Source organism: Peromyscus maniculatus, chromosome 10 (genome assembly GCF_049852395.1).
Source record: "Peromyscus maniculatus bairdii isolate BWxNUB_F1_BW_parent chromosome 10, HU_Pman_BW_mat_3.1, whole genome shotgun sequence".
NCBI classification, from domain to species: Eukaryota; Metazoa; Chordata; class Mammalia; order Rodentia; family Cricetidae; genus Peromyscus; species Peromyscus maniculatus.
The window spans coordinates 7,875,233-7,902,455 of record NC_134861.1 but is presented as its reverse complement, the minus strand read 5'-3'; the positions used below and the strand labels follow the sequence as shown (position 1 = coordinate 7,902,455).

The window sequence follows — 27,223 nt, the reverse complement described above, 5'->3', positions numbered from 1 at the left end:
GCTGCCAACCAAAAAATTATTTTCCTTACTACTCCGTAACTGTAATTTTGCTACTGTTCTGAACCATAATGTAAATATCTTGTGGCCCTTGTGAGAGGGTCGTTGGAGGTCCAAGGAGTCACAACTCACAGGTGGTGAACCGCTGACCTAAGTTATTACAGCGTTGGACTATGGGATTTTTCTGCAGGCTAGTTTGAGCACTGAGATTTTTATTAGGAGCTGAGGCTGAGGCAGTTTGAATTTGTGTGCTGAGCATAACCTGCAGCACACTCTAGCTCCACGCACTGTATTGTTAGTTTTATATTGACTATACCTGCGAGGGAACTATCACTACTGTTCTAATAGAAAGTGGAGTAAGCCAAGGTACTGTCTTGGGCTACTAAGCTAGCGAAAGAAGCCTCCTGAAAATCTTTCTAGTCCTTGCTTTTCTTTTCCTTAGTTTGTAACGGTTCATCTCTTCATTCCCCAGTTTTCTATTCTTTTTTCCGCCCGGCTCCTCCGGATGCGTCTCTGAAGCCACTTTCCGCCAACTTGCAGCCCCGCCCACATCCTGGGGCGTGACCAGCTCTCCAGGCCCCGCCCCCGTCCATCCCGTGACAGCCAGCCCACTTCGACCCGCCCCCCGACCGCCGACAGCGCGCCGAAGCGTGCGCGCGCGCCCCCGCTAGAAGCTCCGATCGGCCTCGGGAGCGCGCTCTGTGTGGCCGCTGCCGCCATGTTGTTGTGGTTGTGAGAAGGCGGCGGCGGCGGCGGCGGCGGCGGCAGCGGAGTAGCCGGCGGAGACGCTCCAGCGGCCCAGGCGCTGCCCCACGCCGGCCCTGGCTGGCAGCCTGGTGGGGTGGCGGAGGAGGCCGTGCGGTGGCGGGCCTCGCCATGTCCTGCCACCTGGTAAGAAGCCCACTCCCCGGCTCCGGTGGCGAGGAGGTACTGGAGGAGGGGCGGGCCTGGGCCGGGCGCGGCGGCTGTCACTGACTGAGAAGGCGGCGGCGGGCGGGGGCCCGGGGTGGCCGCGGCCGCCCGGGGCAAGCTCGCGGAGCGGAGCGCCGAGGCCCGGCCGGGCGACGCGGGGGAGGCGGGGTCGCCTAGCTAGGCGGCCATCCTGAACCTGGCGGTCGGTAGCACTCGGAATGTGGGGCGCTACCCCGGGAGCGCCCTGGAAAATGCTTCCGGGCCCCCGGGAGGTGAGTGTGTGGCCTGAGGCCCTGGCCGAGTCTGTGGGAGAGGCCGGAGGTCGTGCTGTTGGAACCCACGGGCGAGCCGTGCGGGCCTCAGCTTGACTGCAGCAGGGCATCCTCCTGACCTGGTAGTACTTGAAGGGGAATGAAGCTTCAGGGGTGGTTCAAAGAGCTCCAGGAACTCGGGTCTAATAAGTGGCTCTGCGGGAGATTAGTGTTGTTTCTTGGGTTGAAATTGTGCTGGCTACATTGCATTTGAGGACCCGAGATGATATTGTTGGTTGGGGTCAGAAAACTTATTTCAAAATTATGGAGTAGAGTTTGTGCAGTCTAATAGGCACTCTGGAGTCTGTTCATCTCACTTGTGAGTTTTACACGCGGGCTCCGGTTAGGTCTTGATGTTCAGTAGTCTTCAGACTGAGCTTTACATTCTTCTTGCTATCTTGACATCCGCTTGGTTTTTTGACATTTAGGTTGTTTTTTGTATTAAAAAGTGCATTTGCTCTTGTGGTGGAGGTTCGACTTTGTTTCTCCTAACGAGAACAGTGAACCGTCAGAGGTTATGATTGAATGGTCGAAGGTGCTTCTTTATCAAAATGTTTGATTTTGTTTGTGGGGACGTGAAGAAGTCCTTTCCCTTTGAGATTCTGCGATGTTTCAGTGTGGTGAAAGACACATGCTCTTGTGTTTTTACCTGGAGACCAAATGACATTAGTTGGTGGCCAAAGAAAGACCTCCTTTCAATAACTTGAGAGAGTAGAAGAGGTTACAGAATGACATTGTTTTGGGTAAATGCTGTGCAATATATTATTAGGCTAAATTTGGAAGCTTCTAGAAGGTTAGATTGATTGCCTACGAAGACATCTTTCAGCTTCACCATTTTTAAGTTTAGGTAATCCTGAGCAGTTGTGAGCAGCATAGTGGATTTGTTTACAAGGCGTTAGAACACATTTTATCAAATTAGATGCTAACTGAAGGTGTGTCCAAGAGATAGACGGCAGAACCTAGGGGAAAGTAGAGGAAGCGAGGCATGAAGTCTGCTTCCTGCCCACAGAGGGGTCCTTTCTAATATACTAACATTGTAGTTCCTCCTAAACCATCTGACTCAGGTTTCTAGTAAAGTGGAGGGTAGGAGGGTGTGTTACAGTCATTTGAGACCAGGGTTGTGAACCTGGAAGGTGTACTGAGTGCATTGTGAAAAGTTCTTGAAATTTGCCCCAGGCTGTGAGGTGTGGTAAACTCAGTTTAAAAACCTGCTTACAGTCCTGGTTAATACTTTCTGTGGTAAAGTGGAATTCTGAGTTGTCAAGGGATGTATTCATACTTCAGAGGGGGTGTGTTGAGGATTGTTACAATTTTGGAAGAGGTGAAAGAAGGTGTTGTTACAGTTGCATAGGGTCTTATCCTCTCATATCTTAGAGAAATATTTTTAGAGAGGAACACCCAGTTGTTCAGTAAAGACCAGAAGCCTTTTGTTTCCTGATACCCCCCCCCTACTTAGCGCAGTTTTCTGCAGAAATTTTTTTCCAGATTTTTTTTTTTTTAGCAAGTGAATAGTATTGGTATGAGAAAAAGCATTAGTTATTAAATTACTTGATGTCTTACATTGAAGAGTGAGTTTTCATTCTTTGCAACTTTGACTTTTCCTTAAGATAGTCTGTTTTCTGTAGACTGTGAACTCTGTTTTTGAGTCTTAATGTATTTAAAACTTTAGATGTTAACACATTTTATTGAATTTATGGGTAGTATAGACTGATGGGTAATTCTGCATTGGCAGACAGATCATGGATCATGATTTCATTGTGTCATTAATTGCTGTTGGGACTTCTCTGGATTTGAGTCTCCTCATCTAGATAATTTAGAGCTCATACTTAGGCTAATTTTACACATTTTAAATATATATTTTTTTAATATAGGATAGTGCATCTTCTTTTATTTGAAAGAAACAACTCAGGCCAAAATTGCCAGGAGTTTGAAACTATTGTGGGCCACATAAGCAAGTGCCACATTAGCCAGGGGTTCATGGTAAGACCCTGTCTTACTATTATTACTATTAAAAAATGAAAACATGGCTGGGCGGTGGTGGTGCACGCCTTTAATCCCAGCACTCGGGAGGCAGAGGCAGGTGGATTTCTGTGAGTTCGAGGCCAGCCTACTCTACAAAGCGAGTTCAGGACAGCTAGGACTGTTTCACAGAGAAACCCTGTCTCGAAAAATTAAAAAAAAAAAAAAGAAAGAAAGAAAAAAGAAAAAGAAAACAGAAGCAGGAGAGATGGCTTACTGGGTAAAGACACCTACTGTCAGGCCTCAGAGTTGATCCCCTGGACCCATGTGGTGGAAGGAGAGAACTCCAAGTTGTCTTCCAATTCCCACATGTGTGCAATGGCACACATGAATACACACACACACACACACACACACACACAGAAAAAAAAATTAAAAAGTAAACAAAACCCTTGCCCTAAAATCCCAGAAACAATATTCTGTCTTGGGTTTTGCTTTTAAGTTAAGGATTTTATATATTTCTCAGAAGTGCTCTGGATATTGAGTGCATTTTGCAGATATGGAGAAACAACATGATTATGCTGTTGTAATTCTCTTAATGTTGAAATCAAGTCAGGTTTCACAGAGGGAACTTCATAATTTGGTATGAAGACACAACACTAAGAAAGTTTTGGGAGAAGTTTGCAATCATATATATATATGGCTGGTTGTTTCTTACAGATTATCCAGTTCTGTAATTTTAGATGGCAAATTTGTTTTTAAGTTTTAGAATTCATTTGTGCGTATGAATGTGGGTGCATGCATGCCATGGTGCACATGTGTAGGTCAGAGGACAGCTTGTAGGCGTTGATTCTCTCCGTTCATCATATGGGTTCTAGGGATGGAACTCAGGTAGTCAGGTTTGGCTGCAAGTGCCTCTATTTCCTGAGCTATCTCTCTAGACCCTCTGTGGTGAATTTCTGTGTAATTTCATAATCAGTGAAACAATGATTTAGAATTAAGTATGAGGTCACGTCCATATTGGATTGCACTAGAGTTCCCAGTAATTCAAGATAACTACTACAGTTACTAACATGTCATTACTATTTTTAATCTTAATTTTTGATTTTGATACTGATATGCTTTCATTTTCATTTTTGTACTGCATTTGTACTTTTAAGTTCATGATTGTATCCTACACTAAAATGAAAATTGTTTTATTGTGATAGTGCATAGACCAGTAAGTAAGTCTTGAGTCTGCCTAGTGCTACTCATTAGCGCTTTTTTTTTTTTTTTTTTTTTTAAAGATTTATTTATTTATTTTGTATACAGCATGTATGACTACAGGTCAGAAGAGGACACCAGATCTTAGATGGTTGTGAGCCACCATGTGGTTGCTGGGAATTGAACTCAGGACCTCTGGAAGAGCAGTCAGTGCTCTTAACCTCTGAGCCACCTCTCCAGCCCCTCAGCGCTTTTTTTCTGGCAAGCCATATAACATTCCCTCATTATTAAAGGAAGAACAGTGTCTACTTATTTTACATGTTGTGAGGGAACATCAACTGGAATGGCGTATGTGGAAAACAACCTAAAAATGTAATGCTGTTAGAATTCTATAGCAATAGAATATGTTTTTAAAAATAATTTATTTACTTATATTTTTTGTGCATTAGTATTTTGCCTGCATGTATGTCTGTATAAGGGTATTGGATCCCTTGGAGCTGGAGTTTCACAGACAGTTGTGAGCTGCTATGTGTGGGTTTTGGGAATTGAACCTGGGTCCTCTGGAAGAACAGCCAGTGCCCTTAACATTTGAGCCATCTCTCCAGCCCCTAGAATTCTTTTTAAAAAGATTTTTATGAAAGAATTGGCTTGTCTAGATGGGTGGTAGTGGCACACACCTTTAATTCCAGCTCTTGAGAGGCAGAGATAGGAGGATCTCTGTGAGTTTGAGGAAAGCCTGGTCTACATAGCGAGTTACAGGACAGCCAGGGCTACACAGAGAACCCTTGTCTCACTCACTCACTGCCCCCCCCCCCCCATAAACAAGAGTAGGCTTGTGAGCAGTGGTAAACCAGATGCATGTTGTTAAATGCAGAATTTCCTAATGCCACTGATAAGGCAACAGAAGTGGAGGAACTTTTCAGCACTTGTATCTGTTAATAGTGTTGCATGGTTGAGCCTTGCTACTGGAACTGGAGTAAAGCCCATCAATTCAAATGCCTGTAAGGAACACACAGAATACACTTAACTATATTTGATCTGTTTTCTTATTTTGGAGCTGTGGTGGAAAGTGGTTGGAGCAAAGAGCTTAGCATATTCTGTGTAAAGTTTTAGAACTGTGTTTTCGTTCCTTCTTTATTTTTTTTTTTATTTTATGTATATGTGTGTATACCATGTATGTGGAGGTCAGAGAGATGTCAGATCCCCTGGGGCTGGAGAGTTACAGATGATTATGAGCCTCCATGTAGCTTCTGGGAACCAAACCCAGGTCCTCTGCAATTTCTCCAGCCCCAGAACTGTGTTTTCTAAATATTGAGTGGCATATTACAAAGTAATGAAATCAGTGTGGTTATTTAAAAAAGCATTAAAAAGATAAGTTAGTACATTGTTAATTGTAAAACTGTTGGTTTGAGAACTGTTTATTATTATTACTATCTAAATTTATATTTGGTATATTGTACACCTTTAATCCCATCCCTCTGAGGCTCTTTGAGTTTGAGGGCAGCTTGATCTACATAATTGAGCTCCAGGCCAGCCAGGGCTGCATAGATATATGTAGGTATATATGTGTGTATGTGCATTTGAGCAGAGGCTAGACATTAACTTTGGGTGTCAGTCTTTGAGAACTGCCCATCTTGTATTTTGAGACAGTCTATCAATGGGCCCTGGTGCTCTGTATTTGTGTTTTTCTAAGCTGGCCAGCTAGCTGACCTTCCAGTTCCAAAGATCTGCCTGTTTATGCCTCTTCACCAGTGCTGGGATTATAAGCATGCACCACCAACACACAGAGTTTTAGGTGTCTGGGGATTGAATTTAGAGCCTCATGACTGTGTGGCAAGCACTTTACCTGTTGAGCTATCTCCTTAGCCTTGTCACTTTCTTTTTAGGTTTAAATTTTTTAAATTATGTTCAGGTGTGGGTGTAGGTGGCCACTTGAGATGCTACAGTGTGTATGCAGAGGTCAGGACAACTTGTGGAAGTCAGTTCTTTCTACCGTGTTTGTCCCAAAGATCAACTAAGGTTGTCACTCTTGGTGACAGCAGGCGTCTTTATCTGCTGAACCATCTTGTTGGTCCTAATTTCTTTAAAAACGTCTGTCTTAGTGTAAAAATAATTTCATTCATGTATAACACTGTACTTTGCATGTAAATTCATTTGCCCTTTGTTCCCCCCTTCTTATGGTGGCCTTCTTTCTCCCACCTCATCTGGTTTCATTCATGTCATTCATACACACACACACACACACACACACACACACACACACACACACACACGATTCTGGATGTGGTGGTGCACATATGTAATCTCAGCACTTGGGAAGGAGGTGGATGCAAGAGGATTGGTTGCTAACCTTATCCACATAGTGAGTTTGAAGCCAGATTGGACTACAGGAGATTCTGTCTGAAAAAGTCAACAAACAAACAAAACACATTCCCACACCCAGGCAACCAACCCAATGCCAAACCAGCCAACCATCCCAGGAGAATACATAAAAGTAGAGATGGTCTATCCAACTTGAATTATAGCTCTTTGATTATACATTATCTATTGGAATACTTACAAGAAAAGCTTTCCATGTGAAATTTATATTCTCATAATGGATATTTAGTATTCTGTAATCATAGTTTACAACAATTTTTTGTTAATTTTCATTGCTGTAATTGTTTTTTTTTTTTTTTTAACAGTGCTGTGATGAACTTGTTTGGACATTTTTCTGCAGTTATGCTATTTTCTTAATCTTGTAAATTTGCTTATCAGGTCAAAGGGTTGCTTTTTTGTTGTTACTTCTTTCCTGGCTGTTGAATGAAGAGCCTTGAACAATGCTTAGAACCTCCATCCCTTGAAATGGAAGTGTTTTAAAATTTGGATATAATGAAGGTATCATATTGATAGGATGGATGGATGTCTTAATTTTCCATCAACATGTTGGGACCTATTTTCATATATTTATACTAGCAATTTACCACCTATAGCTTGTAATTGTGAGATGAAAGTGGATTAGTTTCTCTGTTCTTTTTTCAGCACAAAGACTTAACCTCTATAGTTGAACTCTGTAGAGGGGTAAAAATGGGTTAAATAACAAAGCAGTACTTTAGGCCTCTAATGTTGAGGCTTTTTGGTCGTTTGTCCCATCAGTGGAAAAATTTGAGCATTAATCTTCAATACTTGGTGTTTAATTTATAAATTATACATTTGTTTTTGTTTTTTGAAATGTAAGACAAAATGATCAAGGATCAGAGTACAAATGAAGCTTAAATCCCTTTTTCTTTCACCTAGTGGAAAATCTTTGGATTCCTCTTGAGGTATATTATGTTTTGCTTTGGCTGTCAGTGCTTAAGATTTTTGAGGTGAAATATTGTTTTTTTCTCTTTTCTATTTCTTTTCCTTCTTTCTTTCTTTCTTTTTCTCTCTGTTTCACCATGTGACTGGCTAGGCTGGAAGAACTGCTGTGTAGATCAGTCTGGGTTGGAACTCACAGAGATCCACCTGCCTGTGCCTCTCAGTGGGCATTTCTCCAGTTTTACAAATGGTTCTGTTTAGTTGAATTATGATAATCTTTATAAAGTGCCCTATGCAATTGAGAGTCTTGTTTTGTTTCTTTTCCTTTTTCTTCTTCTTTTTTTTTTTTCCTTTTTCAAGACAGGTTTGTTTGTGTAAGTCTTAGCTGTCCTGGAACTTGCTTTGTAGACCAGGTTGGCCTTGAACTCACTGCCTGTCTCTGCCTCCGGAGTGATAGGATTAAAGGCTTGAGCCACCATATCCAGAGAGAGTCCTATTTGTAATATAAGGGCAATATATACCTAAATCATCAACTTGATACTTTTTGTGATTGTTGACTAATTGAATAAAAAAAAAACAAACAAATCATATGACAGGAAACAGTATAAACAGTCCACTTCTCTTAGATGAATTGATACTGTGTAGAGTATATGGTTTGTGGAAAGCAGTTCTATAACACATCCTTGTTCTTTTGAGTTCGGTTTTTGGAGACTTGAGTGAAGCAGTGTAATTGCTGTTTGCCTTCCTTTACTTGCAAAGTACCGCAAGTAACCTATTGTTTTAACTCTCCATTTGGAAGGACCTGGTCTGTACCGTTTTAAAAACACTTTGTTGTGTTGTGATGGTGATGACTCCTCCTCTTTGTTTTTGGCCTGGGAATTGAACCCAGGGCCTTATTTATTCATCTAGGCATGCACTCTGACCCTGAGGTATATCCCCAGCCTGCTCATTGCTTTTTATTTTGAGACTAAGTTTCTCAGGCTGACTTGGATCTCACTCTGCAGCCTAGGCTGGCCTTGAACTTGAGACTCTCCTGCCTGTTTTCCTTAAATGCTAGGATTAGAAGCACATACCTCATGCCCAGCAGTGGTGGTGCATGCCTTTAGTCCCAGCACTTGGGAGGCAGAGGTAGGTGGATCTCTGTGAGTTCAAGGCCAGTCTGGTCTACAGAGCGAGTTCCAGCATAGCCAGAGCAACACAGAGAAACCCTGTCTGGGGGGGATGGGGAAGCACTTGACATGCCTCCATGCCTGCCTGTCCATAACTTTTAAAATTCAGAAGGTGGTTTTTTTCTTTCTTTTTCTTTTTTCTTTTTCTTTTTTTTTCACTTTACCTTTAAGTTAGAAGTCAGGAAATGTTTCTTGTGTTAGAAAAAAATAAAGTCTACCCCCCACCCTCTTCTGCAGTTTAGGGAACTTATTTCTTGTTTTGTATGGGTCATTGTCAAAGAAAGATATTAAAATCTTAGAGATTGTGAAAAGAGATTATAATTAAGCATCTTGTGGTTTTCTTTTTTGCCAGCTAAAAGAAACAAAATACTTAATGTTGAAGGTGATTGCTTTGTACAAGGTGCCTTGGACACATTTCCGATATCTTTTTTTTTTTTCCTTATTCAGTATGATTAGAAGATCCTTTCTAGGTAGGTGGTGGTTGTACACATCTTTAATCCCAGCACTCAGGAGGCAGAGGCAGGCAGATCTCTGTGAGTTCGAGGCCAGCCTGATCTACAGAGCAAGTTCTTGAGCAGCCAGAGCTACACAGAGAGACCCTGTCTCGAAAACCAAAACAAACAAACCAAAAAGAAGGTTCTTTTTTAGATTCCCCACAAGGATTTGAGACCATTGTTTATTGGAGCTGTTGTAACTTAGAGGGTTTGATATCAGGCGTAGAACTAGATGGAAAACTCTGCAGTAAGCACTGGCAGCTGTTTGCACCTCCACTCCCTACACTACTTGGTGCAGAATAAATTCACAGGCTGTTTAAACTCTCAACTTTATTTTGGAGACAGCATCTCATGGAGCCCAGGCTAGCCTTGAACTTGTTGTGTAGCCAAGACTGGCCTTGAACAGCCTGATCCTGCCTCAACCTCCCAGGTATTGGGGATTATAGCCATATGTCATCATGCCTGACCATTAGATTGTTATTTTAAAAACATTTATGATTTTATTTATAATTATGTATTTGTATATGAGTGTGAGTATGCCATGGCATACATGTGGAGGTCAGAGGACAGCTTTGGGAGTTGAACCTTGGGTTCCTGGGATCAAGCTCAGGTAATGTCAGGCTTGCATGGGAAGCACTTTTACCTGCTGAGCCATTTGCCAGTCCAGATTATTCTTTTATGTAATGTGTAGAGAAAAATTTCAGGTATCCCTTTACCTCTCAGAGTATCTTTTTCCCCCCCTCAACACAGGGTTTCTTTGTGTAACTTTGGAGCCTGTCCTGGAACTCGCTCTGTAGCCCAGGCTGGCCTTGGACTCACAGAGATCTGCCTGCCTCTGCCTCCCGAGTGCTGGGATTAAAGGCGTGCACCACCACCACCACCACCACCACCACCACCACCACCACCACCACCACCACCACCACCACCACCACCACCACCCCCCACAGTATTTTTACTAAGTATGTAAGGAACATGCTTTGCCCTATCTAGTATCTATTGAGCACTTAAAATTTGACTAGTTCAACCAAAGAACTAGCTTTAATTAATTTAAATAATTTAAAAGGTTTATTTTATTTTTAATCACGTGTATATGTCTGTGTGTAGTTATGTACAATAAATTTAGGTGTCTGAGATCAGAAGTATTGGATTGATCTCTCTCTCTCTCTCTCTCTCTCTCTCTCTCTCTCTCTCATTTCTCTTCTCTCTCTCTCTCTTTCTTTTTTTTTTTTTTTTTGAGACAGGGTTTCTTTCTCTGTGTAGCCCTGGCTGTCCTGGAACTCCCTCTGTAGACTCAGCTCTCCTTGCCTCTGCCTTCCAAGTGCTGGAATTAAAAGCATGCACCACCATTGCCCAGCTTGTATTGGATCTCTTTAAATGAGAGTTTCAGATGGTTGTGAGCCACTTAAGGTGAGTTTTGGGAATTGAGCTCTGGTCTTCAGGAAGAACAATATGTGCTCTTAACCTGGTGATGAAGTTCCAGGGGTCATCTCTGCCCTAAAGCTGTAGCAGTCAATGGTGGAAGACAGTTCCTTACACACTGCAAAGCTTACCTCCAATCAGGGTGTTTGGATCCTCACAGCATTGATAATACCTCTGAACTGGTGTTAATTCCATCAGAGGCACTTCGAAAACCTTTAGTAACTGGAGGATTCCACCCCCAGTGAAACCCATAGTGAAGGTTCCACCGAAATCGTCAACCAGGAGCATGTGGTCACACTGCCCAGTATTTATCTTTAGACTTCATTGCTTGAGAAGTAGTTTGCTTTGAAAATGATGGTTTAAATCTGTTGTGTTCTTTCTCCCTCCCCCAAGTCACTGGCCTTGAACTCAGAGGTCTGCCTGTCTCTGCTTCCTGGGTGATTTGATGAATTTGATTGTTGATAGTGTTAATAGGACTTTTTTTCTTTTTTCTTTTTTTTTTTGGTTTTTCGAGACAGGGTTTCTCTGTGTAGCTTTGCGCCTTTCCTGGAACTCACTCTGTAGCCCAGGCTGGCCTCGAACTCACAGAGATCCGCCTGCCTCTGCCTCCCAAGTGCTGGGATTACAGGCGTGCGCCACCACCGCCTGGCGGACTTTTTTTCTTACATCTGACTTGAATATATTTTACTTGCAAGAAGGATAATTAAAGCATATATGAAAGAACATACTCGTGTGACTACATTACTATAAAGTTTAAAAAATAGAGGTCTGGAGCAGTGGCTCAGCATTTTAGAGCACTTGTTGCTCTTGTAGAAGACCCCAATTCAGTTCCCAGCACCCATGTGGTGGTCTTTCCTCATCATCCATAAAACTCCAGTTCCAGGTCATCTCATCTTCTGACCTTCATGGACACTACGCATGCATGTGGTACACATATACACAGGTAAAACACTTACACAATAAAGTAAGTTAATTAAAAACAAAAAACCAAATAACAGCCAAAAAAAAAAAAAAATCAAATAGACACAACCGAAAGATGGGACCAGAAGTCAGAATAATCATTATCTTTGGCTTTGAGGAGAAAAAGAGATGTGCTGGAAATATTCTGAGTTACCATCTGGGTTGTTGCTGTTACAGTTTTGTTGAGTTTATAAGAATCATTGAGTGATACTTAGGCTGTATGCCAGTTTTGCTTTTTTTGGAGACAGGGTTTCTATGTGTAGCCCTTGCTGTCCCGACACTTACTCTTTAGACCAGGTTGGCCTTGAACTCAGGAATCTGCCTGTCTCTACCTCTCAAGTACTGGGATTCAAGGCATGTGATACCACACTGGGCTTTGTGTTCTCTCTCTCTCTCTCTCTCTCTCTCTCTCTCTCTCTCTCTCTCTCTCTCTCTTTCTCTCTCTCTCTCTCTTTCTCTCTCTCTCTCTCTTTCTCTCTCTCTCTCTCTGTATTTTGAGACAGTTTCTCTGTGTAGCTTTGGTTCCTGTCCTGGATCTTGCTCTGTAGACCTGGTTGGCCTCAAACTCACAGAGATCCGCCTATCTCTGCCTCCCGAGTGCCTGGATTAAAGGCGTGTGCCACCCCTGCCTGACTCTATCTATCTATCTATCTATCTATCTATCTATCTATCTATCTATCTATCTATCTATCTGTCAAGAAGTTTTATTATTCGTTTTACATACCAATCACAGATTCCCCTCTTCCCTCCTCTCACCCTCTCTCTCTTTTTTAAATGTAGTATTTGTTTAAAGCCATCTTATGGTTTGAAGGATTTAGTTCTAAAGTTTAATGCAAACTTGTGAATGGCTGTTGACAATATTTTAACTCTGTACTGGGACATACAGAACCACTCTCCAATTCCTCAGCATGCTTGAGTACCTTTCTTCACCTAAATGCTTTCTTGAGCCCAAGACTGGCTGACTAGACTACTTTTTTCTTTCCTCATTTTCACACTACCAAAAGTTTAAGTACTTGTTTTTCAGGATAAAGCTCTTCTCAAATGGTGGGGAGCACCCATCCCATCCCATCCAGCCATTCGTTCAACTATTTTTGAGATAGAGTCTCATGTAATTCAGGCTTGGCCTAGAGCTCTCTCCATGTGGCAGAGAATGATCTTAACTTCTGATCTTCCTGCCTCCACCTCCCTGGGATTAGAGGCATGTATGGGCTCAAGCAATTTTGCTTCATCCTCAGTGAGTAGCTTGGATTGCAGGACCTTACTCAGGGCCTCATTCATGCTATGCATGCTTGCTATTTCAGGGTTACAACACTACTACTAGGCTTCATTGCCAACCAAAAGAGCACAGGTTTCCCCTTTTAAGCCAATAGCTTTGGCCATGGCAGGTAAGCAGTCTCCTACTAGGTTACATCTTCCGTCCTAAGAATCAAATTTTAGGGGATCTTAAAACTACCAGTTTCTTTTCTTGGCTATGCCTTTACATTACTATTTCTTTGGACAAATCATATAATTTATTTGGGCCTCTGGTTTTTCTACACAGCAGGGATAATATTTAAACCTTCTTTTGTAAAGTGATTAGGTAAAATTACAGGACCTTGTTTGTTTTATCCAGAGTGTTTCTCTGTTGCCTTGGCTGTCCTGGCACTTGCTCCGAAGACCTGGCTGTCCTTGAACTCACAGAGATCCACCTTGCTCAGCCTGCTGAGTGCTGGGATTAAAGGCATACTCCACCATTGGCTGGTTAGGATTTTTTAATAGTATTTCTAGATAGATTTTTATTTGGGCCATTGAGTATACTTAACAGAACAGGATTGTAGTTTACAGTAAAATGATTGTCCAAGGCCTCACAGCTAATAATTACTGATATCATTCTTTTTTTTAGTGTAATACCTATGAGGTTTACTTAAGCATACCAAGCACTGATCTAAGCGATTAACATTTATTTATTCTTTTGATTGTCTAGGATTGAACTCCTAGGCTCCAGTAATCTTATTTCATCCTCATAAGTAGCTGGGATTTCAGTATGTGTGCTTGTGTTCGAGCATATGTGTACATATGTGTCTGTGGTAGTTACAGTTATTCTAATTTTACTGAGGAGGAAATAGGGAAAAATGGGGTAGTTGGCTTAGTTAGGTTAAGTTTTTGAATCTGAGATCTTAACCATTTTGCTTTACTACCTAATTCAGTGAAAGTGCTTGAGGGTTTTTAGGCAAATCTAAGATCCTAAAATAATTTAAAAAAATTTTTTTTTCAGTTTGTTTTAGATTTATTTTAAGTGTATCGCCCAAATGTATGTGTGTGCACCATGTGCATGTTTGGTGCCCATGGAGGCCAGGAGAAGGCATCAAATCCCCTAGAATTGTGAACCACTGTGTGGATGCTGGGAACTGAATTTAGATCCTCTGCAAGAGCAGCCAGTCTCTTTTTTTTTTTTTTTTAAAGATTTATTTATTTATTATGTATACAGAAGAGGGTGCCAGATCTCATTACAGATGGTTGTGAGCCACCATGTGGTTGCTGGGAATTGAACTCAGGACCTCTGGAAGAGCAGTCGGTGCTCTCAACCTCTAAGCCATCTCTCCAGCCCCGCAGCCAGTCTCTTAACCACTTATGGTGATATTTTAATTGTACTGAAATGTGATTTTATTTGTATGTTAATAAAGTTGCCTGGGGGTCAGAGCTAATAGCAAGCCATAGCAGAAACTGGGCGGTGGTGGTACACGCCTTTAATCCCAGCTCTTGGGAGGCTGAACCAGGCCTGTGTGTTCAAGGATACAGCCAGCTTGGAGACACACACCTTTAATCTCAATACCAACCATAGAAGACCTGGAGGTCTGTACAGACAGGCAGTGACGAGGTCATGTGGTTGGGTTTACAACCAATGAGAAGGCAGAATAGAAAGTCTATAAAAAAGACAGACAGGAAGTAGGTCTCTTGCTGAAGAGGACAACAGCAGCAGTGAGGGGTAAGGTTTTTAGCTCTGACCTCTTGGGCTTTCATCTCTGCATTGGCTCTGTGTTTCTTATTTAACAAGACAGTTCATCTACAACCACTGGTCCATCTCTTCAGCCTCTTGAAGGCTCCCTAAAAAAATCTGTTTGTTTGTTTATTTATTTATTCATTCATTCATTCATTTTTTTATTTTTTGAGATCCAGTTTCTCTGTAGTCCTGGCCATCTTGTCTTGGAACTCACTATGTAGACCAGGCTGGCCTCGAACTCAGAGAGATCCGATTGCCTCTGCCTCCTGAGTGCTGGGATTAAAGGCTTGCACCACCATCACCCTGGCTTTGAAGTTTTTCTTTTTAAATGAAAAAAAAAAAAGTTTTAATTATGTGAGTCAGAATTGGGAGAGGAGCCTCGTGATTTGGCCATCATAATAACTCAGGGAGAATTACATTAATATTTTATTCCTTTTTAGTTTTTTTTTTTTTTTTTTTTTTTTTTTTTTTTTTTTTTTTGAGCTGAGGATCAAACCCAGGGCCTTGCGCTTGCCTAGCTACCACTGATCTAAATCCCCAACCCTCCTTTTAGTTTTTAAAGATAGGATCTCACTGATATCCTTGGCTGGCCTAGAATTTGTGTAGACCAGGATAGCCTAAAACTCAAGAGATTACCTGCCTCTGCCTCCTGAATTCTGAGGATTAAAAGTGGGAGCCACCATGCCTAGCTCTTACTCCATTCTTTTTTTTTTTTTCCTTTTATTTTATTTTACAATACCATTCAGTTCTACATATCAGCCACGGATTCCCTTGTCCTCCTCTCTCCTGCCCCCCTCCCCTTCTCTTATTCCATTCTTGACTAAACTAGTTTTCCTCTAAAACTACTAAGTCTTGGATATCTATGTGTTTTTCTTTTTTTTTTTTAAGTAATGTTTATTTTTGTTTTTCATTTGAGACAGCATTTTTCTGTGTAACAGCCCTGACTGTCCTGGAACTTACTCTATAGACCAGGCTGGCCTCTAACTCAAAGAGATCCATCTGCCCTTTGTTTCTTGATTGCTGGGATTAAAGGCATATGCCATCATGCCTGGCACTAGTTTTTAAATTCCCCCTCCCCCCACCCCTAGACACGGTTTCTCTGTGTAGATTTGTGCCTTTCCTGGAACTCACTTGGTAGCCCAGGCTGGCCTCGAACTCACAGAGATCCGCCTGGCTCTGCCTCCCTAGTTTTTAAAATTTATAGGAAAAATTTGTTATCTTCTAAAGAGAACATGCAAATATTTACCTTCATTTTGTTTATCCCTAAAGCCTTGATGATTCATTATTGTATTCAGAATAAGGAGCTGTCTAAATTTCTTTCTGTGGAGCTAGTTTCTTTCTTCTTGTCTGTCTGTCAGTCTATCTGTCCGTTTGTCTATCTATCTGCCCATCTCAGTATTTTTATTTTATTTATTTTTTTTTTTTGAGGTAGGATTTCTCTGTAGCCCTGGCTGTCCTGGACTCACTTTGTAGACAACACTGGTTGCTAACTCAGAGATCAAGGTGTATACCACTATGCCTGGCTCAATATTTATTTTATTTTACGTTCTTTAAGAATTACTGCTTTTTTTCCTTCCCTTAAAATTAATATTAATCTCTTATAGGGTACAGGAGAGTATATGTTTCCCTACTTCAGTGATATTCTTGCCTGATACGAAAAAGTTAATATGACTTTTCTGTCTTCAGGGTTATACAAATTTTATTTTTTTTTTAAATTTTTATTTATTTATTTTTCCGAGACAGGGTTTCTCTCTGTAGCTTTGTGCCTTTCCTAGATCTCACTCTGTGGACCAGACTGGCCTCGAACTCACAAAGATCTGCCTGGCTCTGCCTCCCGAGTGCTGGGATTAAAGGTGTGCGCCACCACCGCCTGGCTGGGGGTTATACAAATTTAAATGTGCTTATTTGCATAAAATCTACTCAAAGAAAATTATCAGAAAAATTTACAGGACAGTTTTGGATACTCTTTGTATTACTTATCTTTTTTTTTTTTCTTCAATTTTTCTATCTGTGTATGGGGGGAGGTTGTATGTTATTCACACAGTTGAGTGGCTTTGATATGTCTTGTATCCCCTGCTTGGTAAGTACATGAGGGTGTCTTGAAATGTGTTATTTTAGTCACTGTTCCTACTCTACAAAAATTCGTTTTCATACTAAATCCAGTAGAAAGCACGTTGGCAATAGTCCAGAAGCTGACTCACTTAGCAGTAATGATAGACACTTTGAAGGGAATGACCTATTCCAGGATTCTATTTCAAAGCTTAGTGCTGTGATTACATCAGTAAAAGACAGCCAAGAAATCAAGATGAGATCTTGCTTGTACCTCCTGGGAGTAATGCTCCACATAGCAAGGTCCTTTCAGAATAGTATGCACTAGTATCCGGTTTAAAAGAAAAAAAAATATATGTGTATATAAATGTGTGTGTATATATATATATATATATATATATATATTTAAAAATATGTATAATTTTGCTAGCAATTTAATATTTTTGGGGTGGGCAGTAAATTGAAGATTCATAATGGTGATAGCTGTTGTGGCACTGAAGTGCCTTTTCCCTTTTCTTGGCCTGAATGAGAATAGCCTCATGATGACTAAGGGTTAACTCAAGAAGCTCAATGCAGATCAGTTTTCTAGGGCTAAAGGAATATACTTAGCTCAGTAGTAAGCACAAGTATCATGTTCATGCCGGACACTGTAGCCACTGTCTCCTAATTAAACAGACTGGAAGAAACCAAAGCAAGACCAGTAACAGTTCAGTTTTGAGGGACAGACCCTTTGCCTATTCGCATTGCACACGTAGGAGTAAAAACGGTTAGAAAATGAGCTCGCTTTAGGACTGGGAAATCAATACTAACTATGATGGTTTTGTGGCTTGGAGTGATTGCACTTACATTTCTAAATTTGATTCATAGCCATAATTGGTTTTTGGTGGCCAACTAAATAAACTTTTATTTTTTTATTTTTTATTATTATTATTATTTTTTTTTTGGTTTTTCGAGACAGGGTTTCTCTGTGTAGCTTTGCACCTTTCCTGGGACTCACTTGGTAGCCCAGGCTGGCCTCGAACTCACAGAGATCTGCCTGGCTCTGCCTCCCGAGTGCTGGGATTAAAGGCATGCGCCACCACCGCCCGGCATAAATAAACTTTTATAATCACTAACAAAGTTTGTTTTTATTGCTAACTTGAATGGAAAGTGTAGAAGTGTGACAGTTTTTATGTTCATAAATGTCACAGAGATAAGAAAACACCTAAATTATCTCAAAGTAGTTTTCAGAGATAAGCCTGAGTATATTTAGATTGACCCATTTGATTATGGCAGAACTTTTCAGTAAAATGTGCTAATCCTAAAAAAAATGTATTAAACATGATAGTATTTTGCTATAAATAAGATGGAGGGTTGTGTTTAGCTATTTGCTGTATTTCAAGCATACTGTTTAGGTGTAAAAAGTTTTCAACTGTTTTTTCCAGAGTGTGCTTCTCAAAAGTTACAAGTGCTTTGCTTTACTTAAGAAATCTATTACTTTTTTGGGGGGAGGGGGGCTCTAATTTGCAAATACAGAATGTCATCTTTCCTGTGATCTGGACCTGGTCATTGCATTGGGGAAAAAAAAAAAGAAAGAAATTCTTAGTTTCCCTTCATCTGTGTTTTTTCAGCCTTTTCTATATGTAGTGCTTTGACAGTGGCCTTTAAAAAATTCATTGTGGCTAGAGAGAAGGTTCAGTGATTAAGAACACTTGTTCTTGTAGAGGACCTGGGTTCAGGTTCCTATCACCCACATGGCCGCTCACAACCATCCATGACTCTAGTTCTAGGGAAGCCAGTGCCTTCTGATCTCTGCAGGCACCAGGCTTACACGGGGTGCACATACACTCACAGGCAAAACACTTATACACAGAAAATAAAATAAATCTAAAAAACAAAACAAAAACCAATCCCCAAACAGCTCATTCATTCAGTTACTATATGCAGGGGATTGAACCCTAGCACCCTGTTACTTCTGCTTTTGAATTGGGTCTGCATGTACTGGTCCCACTTAATTTCTTTTCTTTTTTTTTGAGACTGGGTTTCTCTGTACCTCTGGCTTCCTAGAACTCACTCTGTAGACTAGCCTGCCCTCAAATTCAGAGATCTGCCTGTCTCTGCCTCTTAGCCCCACTTAATTTCTTATATGGTGTAAATTTCATTTTAAATTATCTTTTAGTTAAGTTTATGACTTGAGAAAGTTATTTCTCTGTCCCACTTTCCCTCTTTGTAAAACAAGGTCAATATTACCTGTCTTACAGAATTGTAAGATTGATTAATAAATGGTAAAGTACTTAGAAGAATGCTCTGCATGTGTTGACTGTTATAAGCCAAGAATCTTTCTACAACGCTTCATTTCTGTTGACTCTGATTTTCAGAATTTAACAGAACTTTGTGTTAATAAATAATAAACTTTACCTTGTATTTAATTCTTTATCATAAATGACTACTAAATAGAATATTTTGTTGCCCTAGATTGGCCTTAACAGAGAACATGTTAGTAGAAAGTTGTTCCTTTTCTGTAACTTACAGGTCTCTATATACTTGCAAATGTATAGTTTGAATTTAATGTACATCTAAGTGTAGTATATGTAGAACAAAACAGTCTGCATGGGATTGGAAGTACTGGAAAGATAAAAAATGTAGCATGCAACCAACTGCGTCAATAGACCAGCAAAGAATTTGAGATTGCCAGCTTTTATTTAATACTCAATTGTTTTGAAATGATTTATTTTGAAACAAAGTAATTTAAAACGTAGATATGTGGGGTAACTTTAGATTTCTTTCCACTTAAACAATTTCTTTTCTTTTTTAAAGGAAGGCCCATTTCTCTACAGATACTTAGATCTTTGAATGCTTTATGAATTTTAGTTACTGCCAGTGATGGTCACCAATAGTATGAACCTATACTATACTTTTAAATTGGGACTATTATTAAATATATTGAAAGATGAGCTTACTAAACTGCCTTATTGACTTTATGCATCTTTCCCTTGTTTCTCCTGTAGTAGGACTTTTTCAGTGGTTTTGTGAAAGGGTTAGATATCCTTATTTTTTACATTTAGTAGAATTGTTGTTAATGCCTAGATTTTTTTGTTTCTTTTTTTAAATGTAAAAACATTTTATGTACAACTGTAGGAGAAATAATACTCAGATAGCCTGAACATAAAAACAGGTTATAATTTAAAAATCCAGGGTTATTATTTTTTTTTTTGGTTTTTCAAGACAGGGTTTCTCTGTGTAGCTTTGCGCCTTTCCTGGGACTCACTTGGTAGTCCAGGCTGGCCTCGAACTCACAGAGATCCACCTGCCTCTGCCTCCCGAGTGCTGGGATTAAAGGCGTGCGCCACCACCGCCCGGCTCCAGGGTTATTTTAAACAATAAAATATTTTCTCTGTAGAAAATAGTATAAATGATAACATTTCCCAGTAAGCCCTTTTAAGCCAAATGGTAGCTGAATTATACATACAAATATTGATTAGGTTCTGGGATACAGAAGAGACCTATCTTCATCTGTTCAGAGAGCTGTGTTTTACTTAAGTTGTGTAAGTGAGATTCCTATTCATCTTCCCCTTCACGCTTTGATTTATGGCAGACATTTTTCTATAGGCTAATCCATTATCTAAAAAGATTTTAGCCTCCCCTCCTGAAAGTATGGCCAGCTTTTTCTTTCATCAGCTTGATACAGTATAAATTCTTATCCTAATAGTGAAATGTTTCACTAAAGCTTGCCCAATGATTGGGTGAAACCAAAACTTATTATAAGCCACAGTCATCCTAGGGTCCCCCCTGCTAAGTAGCCTCCCTGGATCTGTGGGTTGCAGTCTGATTGTCCTTTGCTTTATATCTAGGATCCACTTATGAGTGAGTACATACCATGTTTGTCCTTCTGAGTCTGGGTTACCTCACTCAGGATGATATTTTCTAGTTCCATTCATTTGCCTGCAAATTTCATGCTGTCATTGTTTTTCTCTGCTGAGTAGTATATGTACCACATTTTCTTAATCCATTCTTCAGTTGACAGGGTTAATGCCTAGATTAAACCAAATGTTTTTAAGCACGTAGAAATTATCTTACAATACTTAATTATATTAGTAAAAGGAATAGGATATTTGCTGGAGTTTTGCATTTAATTTATGACATCAAAATAAATCAGCATGGGGCTGGGGAGATGGCTCAGTAGTTAAGGGTCCTTGCTGCTTTTACAGAGAACCTGAGTTTGATTCCAGGACCCACTTGGTAACTCATAACTATCTGTAACTCTAGTTCCAGGGCATCTGACATCCTCTTCTGGCCTCTGTGGTTACCAGATATATATGATACACACCACGTAAACAGAACATGGAGATACAACGTTTGCACACACACACACACACACACACACACACATACACAGTTTTTAAAAAAGTAAATTAGAAAAATAAGTCAACATATATAGTGGCCAAACCATTTTATTGTGGATTCAGTAAGGATTCCCACTCCCCCACTCCCTTTTTTTTTTGGTGTGTCTCTGTCTCTGTCTCTGTCTCTCTCTCTGTCTCTGTCTCTCTCTCTCTCTCTCTCTCAAGGGTAGAATATGTCTACCAGGTTGGAGCAGTTTTCTACTAGTTCCTCCTGTACAGATTGGTATAATAAGGTATTGATATTTGCCACAAATGGTCAGAGTATATATATATTTTCTTCCTCCTTCTCACTGTATTGACAACACCAATGACAAGAACAAGCTGTCAGTTTTCTGTTGGACTTGTGAAGCTGGGACTGCCTTCAACTGCCCTGCCCTCCATCCACTCTTGCTCTGTCAGAGGTGGGCAGTCTAGCTGCAGAGGGAGAGCCTGGGGCCAGGCAGTAAAGAGTAGCCGGAGATGAAGGAATGGAGCTGGTGGGACTGAGCCTTGAAGGGCCTGGTGTCTTCACTCTTTCTTTGTTCAGTGCTTCACCTCAGTATCCTGTGAGCCAGTTAGTTCTAGTTTTATTGGTTTACCTGGCTTGGCTTTCTTTCACATGTGTGATCCTCAGATTGGACATGCTTGAATGCTAGACCTTTGTAACTTTACTACAGATTTTGAAATTTTCATAGAATATTGTCAGTTATTTAGCTAACTTCATTCCTAGAAAAACCACTTGGAATAAGTGAGAATAACCTGTTTATATATTCTTACACTGTTAACTATAAATCAAACATTTTCATTTTATTTAAAAAACTTATTGGGGCTGCAGAGATGGTTCAGTGGTTAAGAGCACCTGCTTTTGCAGAGGACCTGGGTTTGATTCCCAGCATCAACATGGTGCCTCATAGCTGTCTGTAACTCCAGTTTCAGAGGGTTCGGATATTGAAATAAATATTGAAAAGGTGGAGATCTATAGGGGAAGAGACATTTTTCCCTTTTCACAAGCACACACGTGCACTTGCCACACACACACACACACACACACACACACACACACACACACACAGGCATACACTGCATCATGCTGATCATGTGTGCACACACCCAGAAGAGTTATAAAATCACAAACTATGGTTGTTGAGTATTTTTTCCTGTGTGTGTGTTCCTACCCTTTTTTCTTAACATATTTTTACCATAATGACGTCTCATTTACCTTGATCTGACTGCTTGCTGCATTATGAGCCAGTAAAGCTGAGACATAAATTGTTGAAGCAAGGAAGGCAATTTTTATCTGCAGAGTTTGCTGGATGAGAAGATGGAAGACCTTGTCAGAGTCTATCTTGCTGGGAAGCTAATGTTGTAATGGCTTATGTGATGATGGGTGTTCCTAGACTGGTAGGTGACTTCATGGGAGGTGGACAGGACTGGGGAGAGCAGGCAGATAGGGCAGATGGAGTACATCTGATTCTGCTTGCTGAGTCAGAGATGCCATTTATTCTGCAGATCTCAACAACAAAGGTGGTTATTTCCTTGAGCTTTTCTTGTCATGGATTAGTTTGCCAATTATGTAGTCACATATTACACAGTGTATAGATTAGAGAGGGAGCTTCCCTAGGCTCTCTCACTGATTGCTAAATTATAAAAGCCCTCTAATGCCTTTTTTTATCATTCAGACTTCTGTATTTACAAAAAGTTAAATTAGTCCAGCTATAATGGTATAACTTGCTTGAGACTACCTTGTTGTGGGATATTAGCTTAAGATGTGTGACTTTCATTTTTGCTATGGAATATTTGTTTAATGATACAAAGATGTGTTGCATTCTTTTATGTTTTATAAAGTTGTGTGACTGTGCCTGTCTAAAACACCTGATTGGTCTAATAAACAGATGAATGATCAATAGCTAGTCAGGAGATAGGATGGCAGGGAGGAGGAAAAAAATCTAGGCTTGAGAGAAGAGGGAGGAGAGAGAACAGGAGAAGGAGAGAACGCCGCCAGGGGCCAGCCACAGAATAAAAAGGAAAGAAAGTATATAGAATAGAGAAAGGTAAAAGCCCAGATGTAAAAGATAGATTGGATAATTTAAGAAAAACTGGCTCTGCCGGGTGGTGGTGGCACAGGCATCCCAGCATCCCAGCACTCGGGAGGCCGAGACAGGTGGATCTCTGTGAGTTCTAGGCCAGCCTGGTCTACAGAGCGAGTTCCTGAACAGGCTCCAAAACTACACAGAGAAACCCTGCCTGGAAAAAACAAACAAACAATAAACAAACAAAAAAGCTGGCCAGAAATAAGTCAAGCTAAGGCTGGGCATTCGTAAGGCCGGGCATTCATAAATAAGAATAAGTCTGTGTGATTATTTGGGATCTGGGTGGCGGGCCCCCAAAGAGTTAAAAAAACAACAATAACAAAAACTAAAATCTGGACAAACAAAATACATGAAATTGTTCTTGGAATTAGACAATAAATAGTACAGAACTGTGATCACTGAGAGAACAGAAACAAATTAGCTAAGTTCTATGATTGTTCAAGCATGGCGCTTTGATGTACTTTGCTGAGGGAGGAAATGAGGGAATCCAAGGAGAGGAGGAGTCCTGTCCCAAGGGAACTTGTGAGTTTTAGGGTGCAGCAGCCCTTTGTCTTCTCTAAACTTGATGCCAAGCATCGGATGAAGTTTCTCCAGGGTGTTCAGAAAATTAATCTGATTAAGCCACTACTTGGGAACCATAAATGTAATGGTTACACGGATGTTCCAGTTCTGAGCCACCAGAGTGAAAAGATGTCACTTAACTCAGGGCCTTACTTTGAGCTGAGAGCTTATTAGCAAGACTAAACTGGACCTATGATCAAGGGTGTTCTCTAGGCCTCTTCTAATAGAGCTTTTAAAAAAGACAAGCCTTGAAAGAGTTCAGATAAAAATATCTTTTCCTCTTTGAAATCATGCCTGGTGGCCGAAGTTTATAAGCCCAGATACTAGGGAGATTGATGCAGGAAGATGGCAAGTTTCAGGCTAGCCTGAGCAATAAAAAGTTAAAAAAGTAGAATAGTTTCTTAGCACAATTGAAGTCATAGGTTAAATCCCAGTATCAAAAAGTAAGGAAAAGGAAAGGATATAGTTGATTATTTCAGAGTGAGTATAGGAACAATGAATTATGGATTTTGCAATATATCTAGAAGAAAAATTCATAATAGTGTTGGTTAGTTAAATTTGCCAACTTGATACAAGCCAGAGTTATCTGGGTATAGAGGAAAACAGTTGAGAAAATACCTCTATCAGACTGGCCTGTGGGCAAGCCTGTTGGACATTTTCTTGATTGATGATTGATGTGGAAGGGCCCAGTCCACTATGGGCAGCACTACTCCCTGGGGCTGCTCCAGGGAAGGTGGTCCTGGATGGTATAAGAGAACACTGAGCAAGCCATGGGAAGCAAGCCCGTAAGTTAGTTTTTCTCCATGGCCTCTGCTTTAGTTTCTACTTTCAGGACCCTGTCTTGCTTGTCCTGACTTCACTTAGTGGTGAATTTCGATTGGAACATGTAAGCCAAATAAACCCTTCCCTCCTAATTTGCTTCTGGGTGTGGTAATTCTTATTCTTCTTCTTTTTTTTTTTTTTTTTTTTTTTTGGTTTTTCGAGACAGGGTTTCTCTGTGTAGCTTTGCGCCTTTCCTGGAACTTGCTTGGTAGTCCAGGCTGGCCTCGAACTCACAGAGATCCGCCTGCCTCTGCCTCCCAAGTGCTGGGATTACAGGCGTGCGCCACCACTGCCCGGCTGGGTGTGGTAATTCTTTCACATTAATTTGCAATAGAAAGCAAACTAATACAAATAGCAAAAAAGACAAAGTGGAAAATGGAGATTAAGTACCATAGAGTTCTACTCTTAACACAGCAAGTAATATAGTTTTATTTGAAGGCAGGTAGTGATAAGTTAAAAATGCCTAGTATAAACTACAGTAATCACAAAACAAGGCTAGAGATGTGACTTAGGGGTACAAGTGCTTGCTTAGCATGAACAAGACCCTGGGAATCTTGATCTTAAAAAAAATTAACAAAACAAAACTAATATCTTAGTCACTGTTCTATTGCCGTGAAGAGACACCATGACCAAGGCAACTCTTATAGAAGGAATCACTTAATTGAGAGGTTGCTTACAGTTTCAGAGGGTAGTCCTTTATTATCATGGCAGGGAATATGTTACTGTGCATGTCCTGGAGAAATAGCATGTTATCATTCATGTCACTGGAGAGATAGCTGGGAGCTTTACATCCTGATCCACAGGCAGAGAGAGAGAGAGACAGAGACAGAGATGGAAAGACAGAAAGACAGAGACTGGGTTTGGCATGGGCTTTTGAAACCTCAAAGCCCATTCCTTGTGATACACTTCCTTCAAAAGGCCACACTTTCTAATCCTTCTAAGTAGTGCCACTCCTTGGTGACTAAGCATTCGAATGTATGAGCCTATGGGAGACATTCTTATTCAAACCACCACACTTAACTACAAGAAATGCAATACAAATAGAGAAACTGAAACAGGAAAAGACAGAAAAATGATACCGTGTAAATACTAGTCTAAAAGCTCTACAAGATGAGGCCAGTAAAATGGCTCAGTCAGTAAAGGTGCTTGCTGCCAACGCTTGCAACCTGAATTCAATTCCTAGACCCACATGGTGGGAGAAGAGAACCAACTCCTAAACGTTTTCCTCTGACCTCTATGTTTATTGTGATAATGTGTGCATGCATGCGTGCATGCGCACACACAGGACAAGTATAATTAAAATTAAAAGCCATTTTATATATATATATATATATATATGTATATATATATATATATATATATTTTAAAAGTCATTATATTTTATAAATTAGTATGAGGCAGCCTTTTACAGCAGTGTCCTTGCTTAGCCAGTGTTCATGTTTTGTTATAGGATTTTATAAGTATATCAAGCAACATTTAGTTATTGTAATAGGATTATAAACAGTACCTTCTATCTCCTCCTTTATGAGTTGCTCTCTAATGCCAACAATTGATAGCCGGAATAGTCTTATTGGCTATACAACCTACAGGAGTTTTGAGCTTTGTAATTTAATGTTCCAAGGATGGCAAGATGGCTCATGTCTTACTACATACATAAGGCTAATGATGTGAGATTGATCCCCAGAACCCATGTAAAGGTAGAAGGAGAGGACTGACTTCACAGAGCTGTCCTCTGACCTCCACACATGTGCCCTTTCATTTCCCTGACGTTATGTGTTACATATACACAATATGAATAATAAAAAAACTAAAAAAAAATCACTAGTCAGTTTTGAATTATATTGTTGACCTTATTTATTTTTTAAATATATATTTTTTGATGTATGTATGTGTTGTGATAGTTTGAATGTATTTGGTTCCCAAAACTTGTAGGGAGTGGCACTATTAGGTTATGTGGCTTTGTTGAAGTGGGTGTGACCTTGTGGGAGGAAATGTGTCATTGGGGGTGCAGGCTTTGAGATTTCCTCTGCTCAGGATACTGCCCAGTAAGTCAGTTGACTTCCTGTTGCCTTTGAGTTAAAATGTAAGGACTCTCAGCTCTAGCACCATGTCTGCCTGCATGCTGCTGTGATCCCCAACATGATGGACTGAACCTCTGAAACTGTCAGCTAGCCAACCCAGTTAAATGAGTATAAGAGTTGCTGTGGTCATAGTGTCTCTTCACAGCAATAAAAACCCTAAGATGTGTGTTCATGTGTATGCATATGTGTGTGTAAGTACATGTGTGGAGGTCAGGGAACTAATTAACTGTGGTTAGAGAACAACCTAGGATATAGTTGGTTCTCTTTTACCATGTGGATTCCTGGTTGGCAGCAAGTGCCTTACTCACTGCATTGCTTGTTGCATGCATGTATGCATGCATGCATGCATGCACACACTCATTCATTCATTCATTCATTCATTCATTCATTCATTCATTCATTCATTCATTCATTCATTCAGTGACAGTGTCTTGTTCTGTAGTCCAGGCTTCTGTGGAACTCAGAGCAGTCCTCTTGTCTTCCCCTTCTGAATGCCAAGATTAGAAGCATTCGCTAACACACCTGACCTTCTGTTCTTGGTCAGTAATATCTACCATGTTTAAGTAAAAGTTTGGA

At 40.5% G+C, this 27,223-nt stretch overlaps 1 protein-coding gene across 11 annotated transcripts in view; it reads left to right on the top strand.

The window, feature by feature from the left end:
* The first annotated feature begins 639 nt into the window (after nt 1–639).
* Mtmr3 (myotubularin related protein 3) overlaps nt 640–27,223 on the top strand; it is a 130,383-nt gene continuing 103,799 nt past the window's right edge. For 4 of the 11 annotated variants that reach the window (XR_013043104.1, XM_076547043.1, XM_076547039.1 and 1 more), the window contains exon 1: nt 739–888. Coding sequence is in view for 4 of the 11 variants with exons in the window: in XM_076547043.1 (XP_076403158.1) it covers nt 874–888 (15 nt within the window). In the remaining 7 variants the exon portion in view is untranslated. Of the gene's footprint in view, nt 889–1,094; nt 1,182–27,223 lie in introns of those variants that run through there. The other 7 variants (XM_076547044.1, XM_076547037.1, XM_076547041.1 and 4 more) reach the window with 4 other exon arrangements.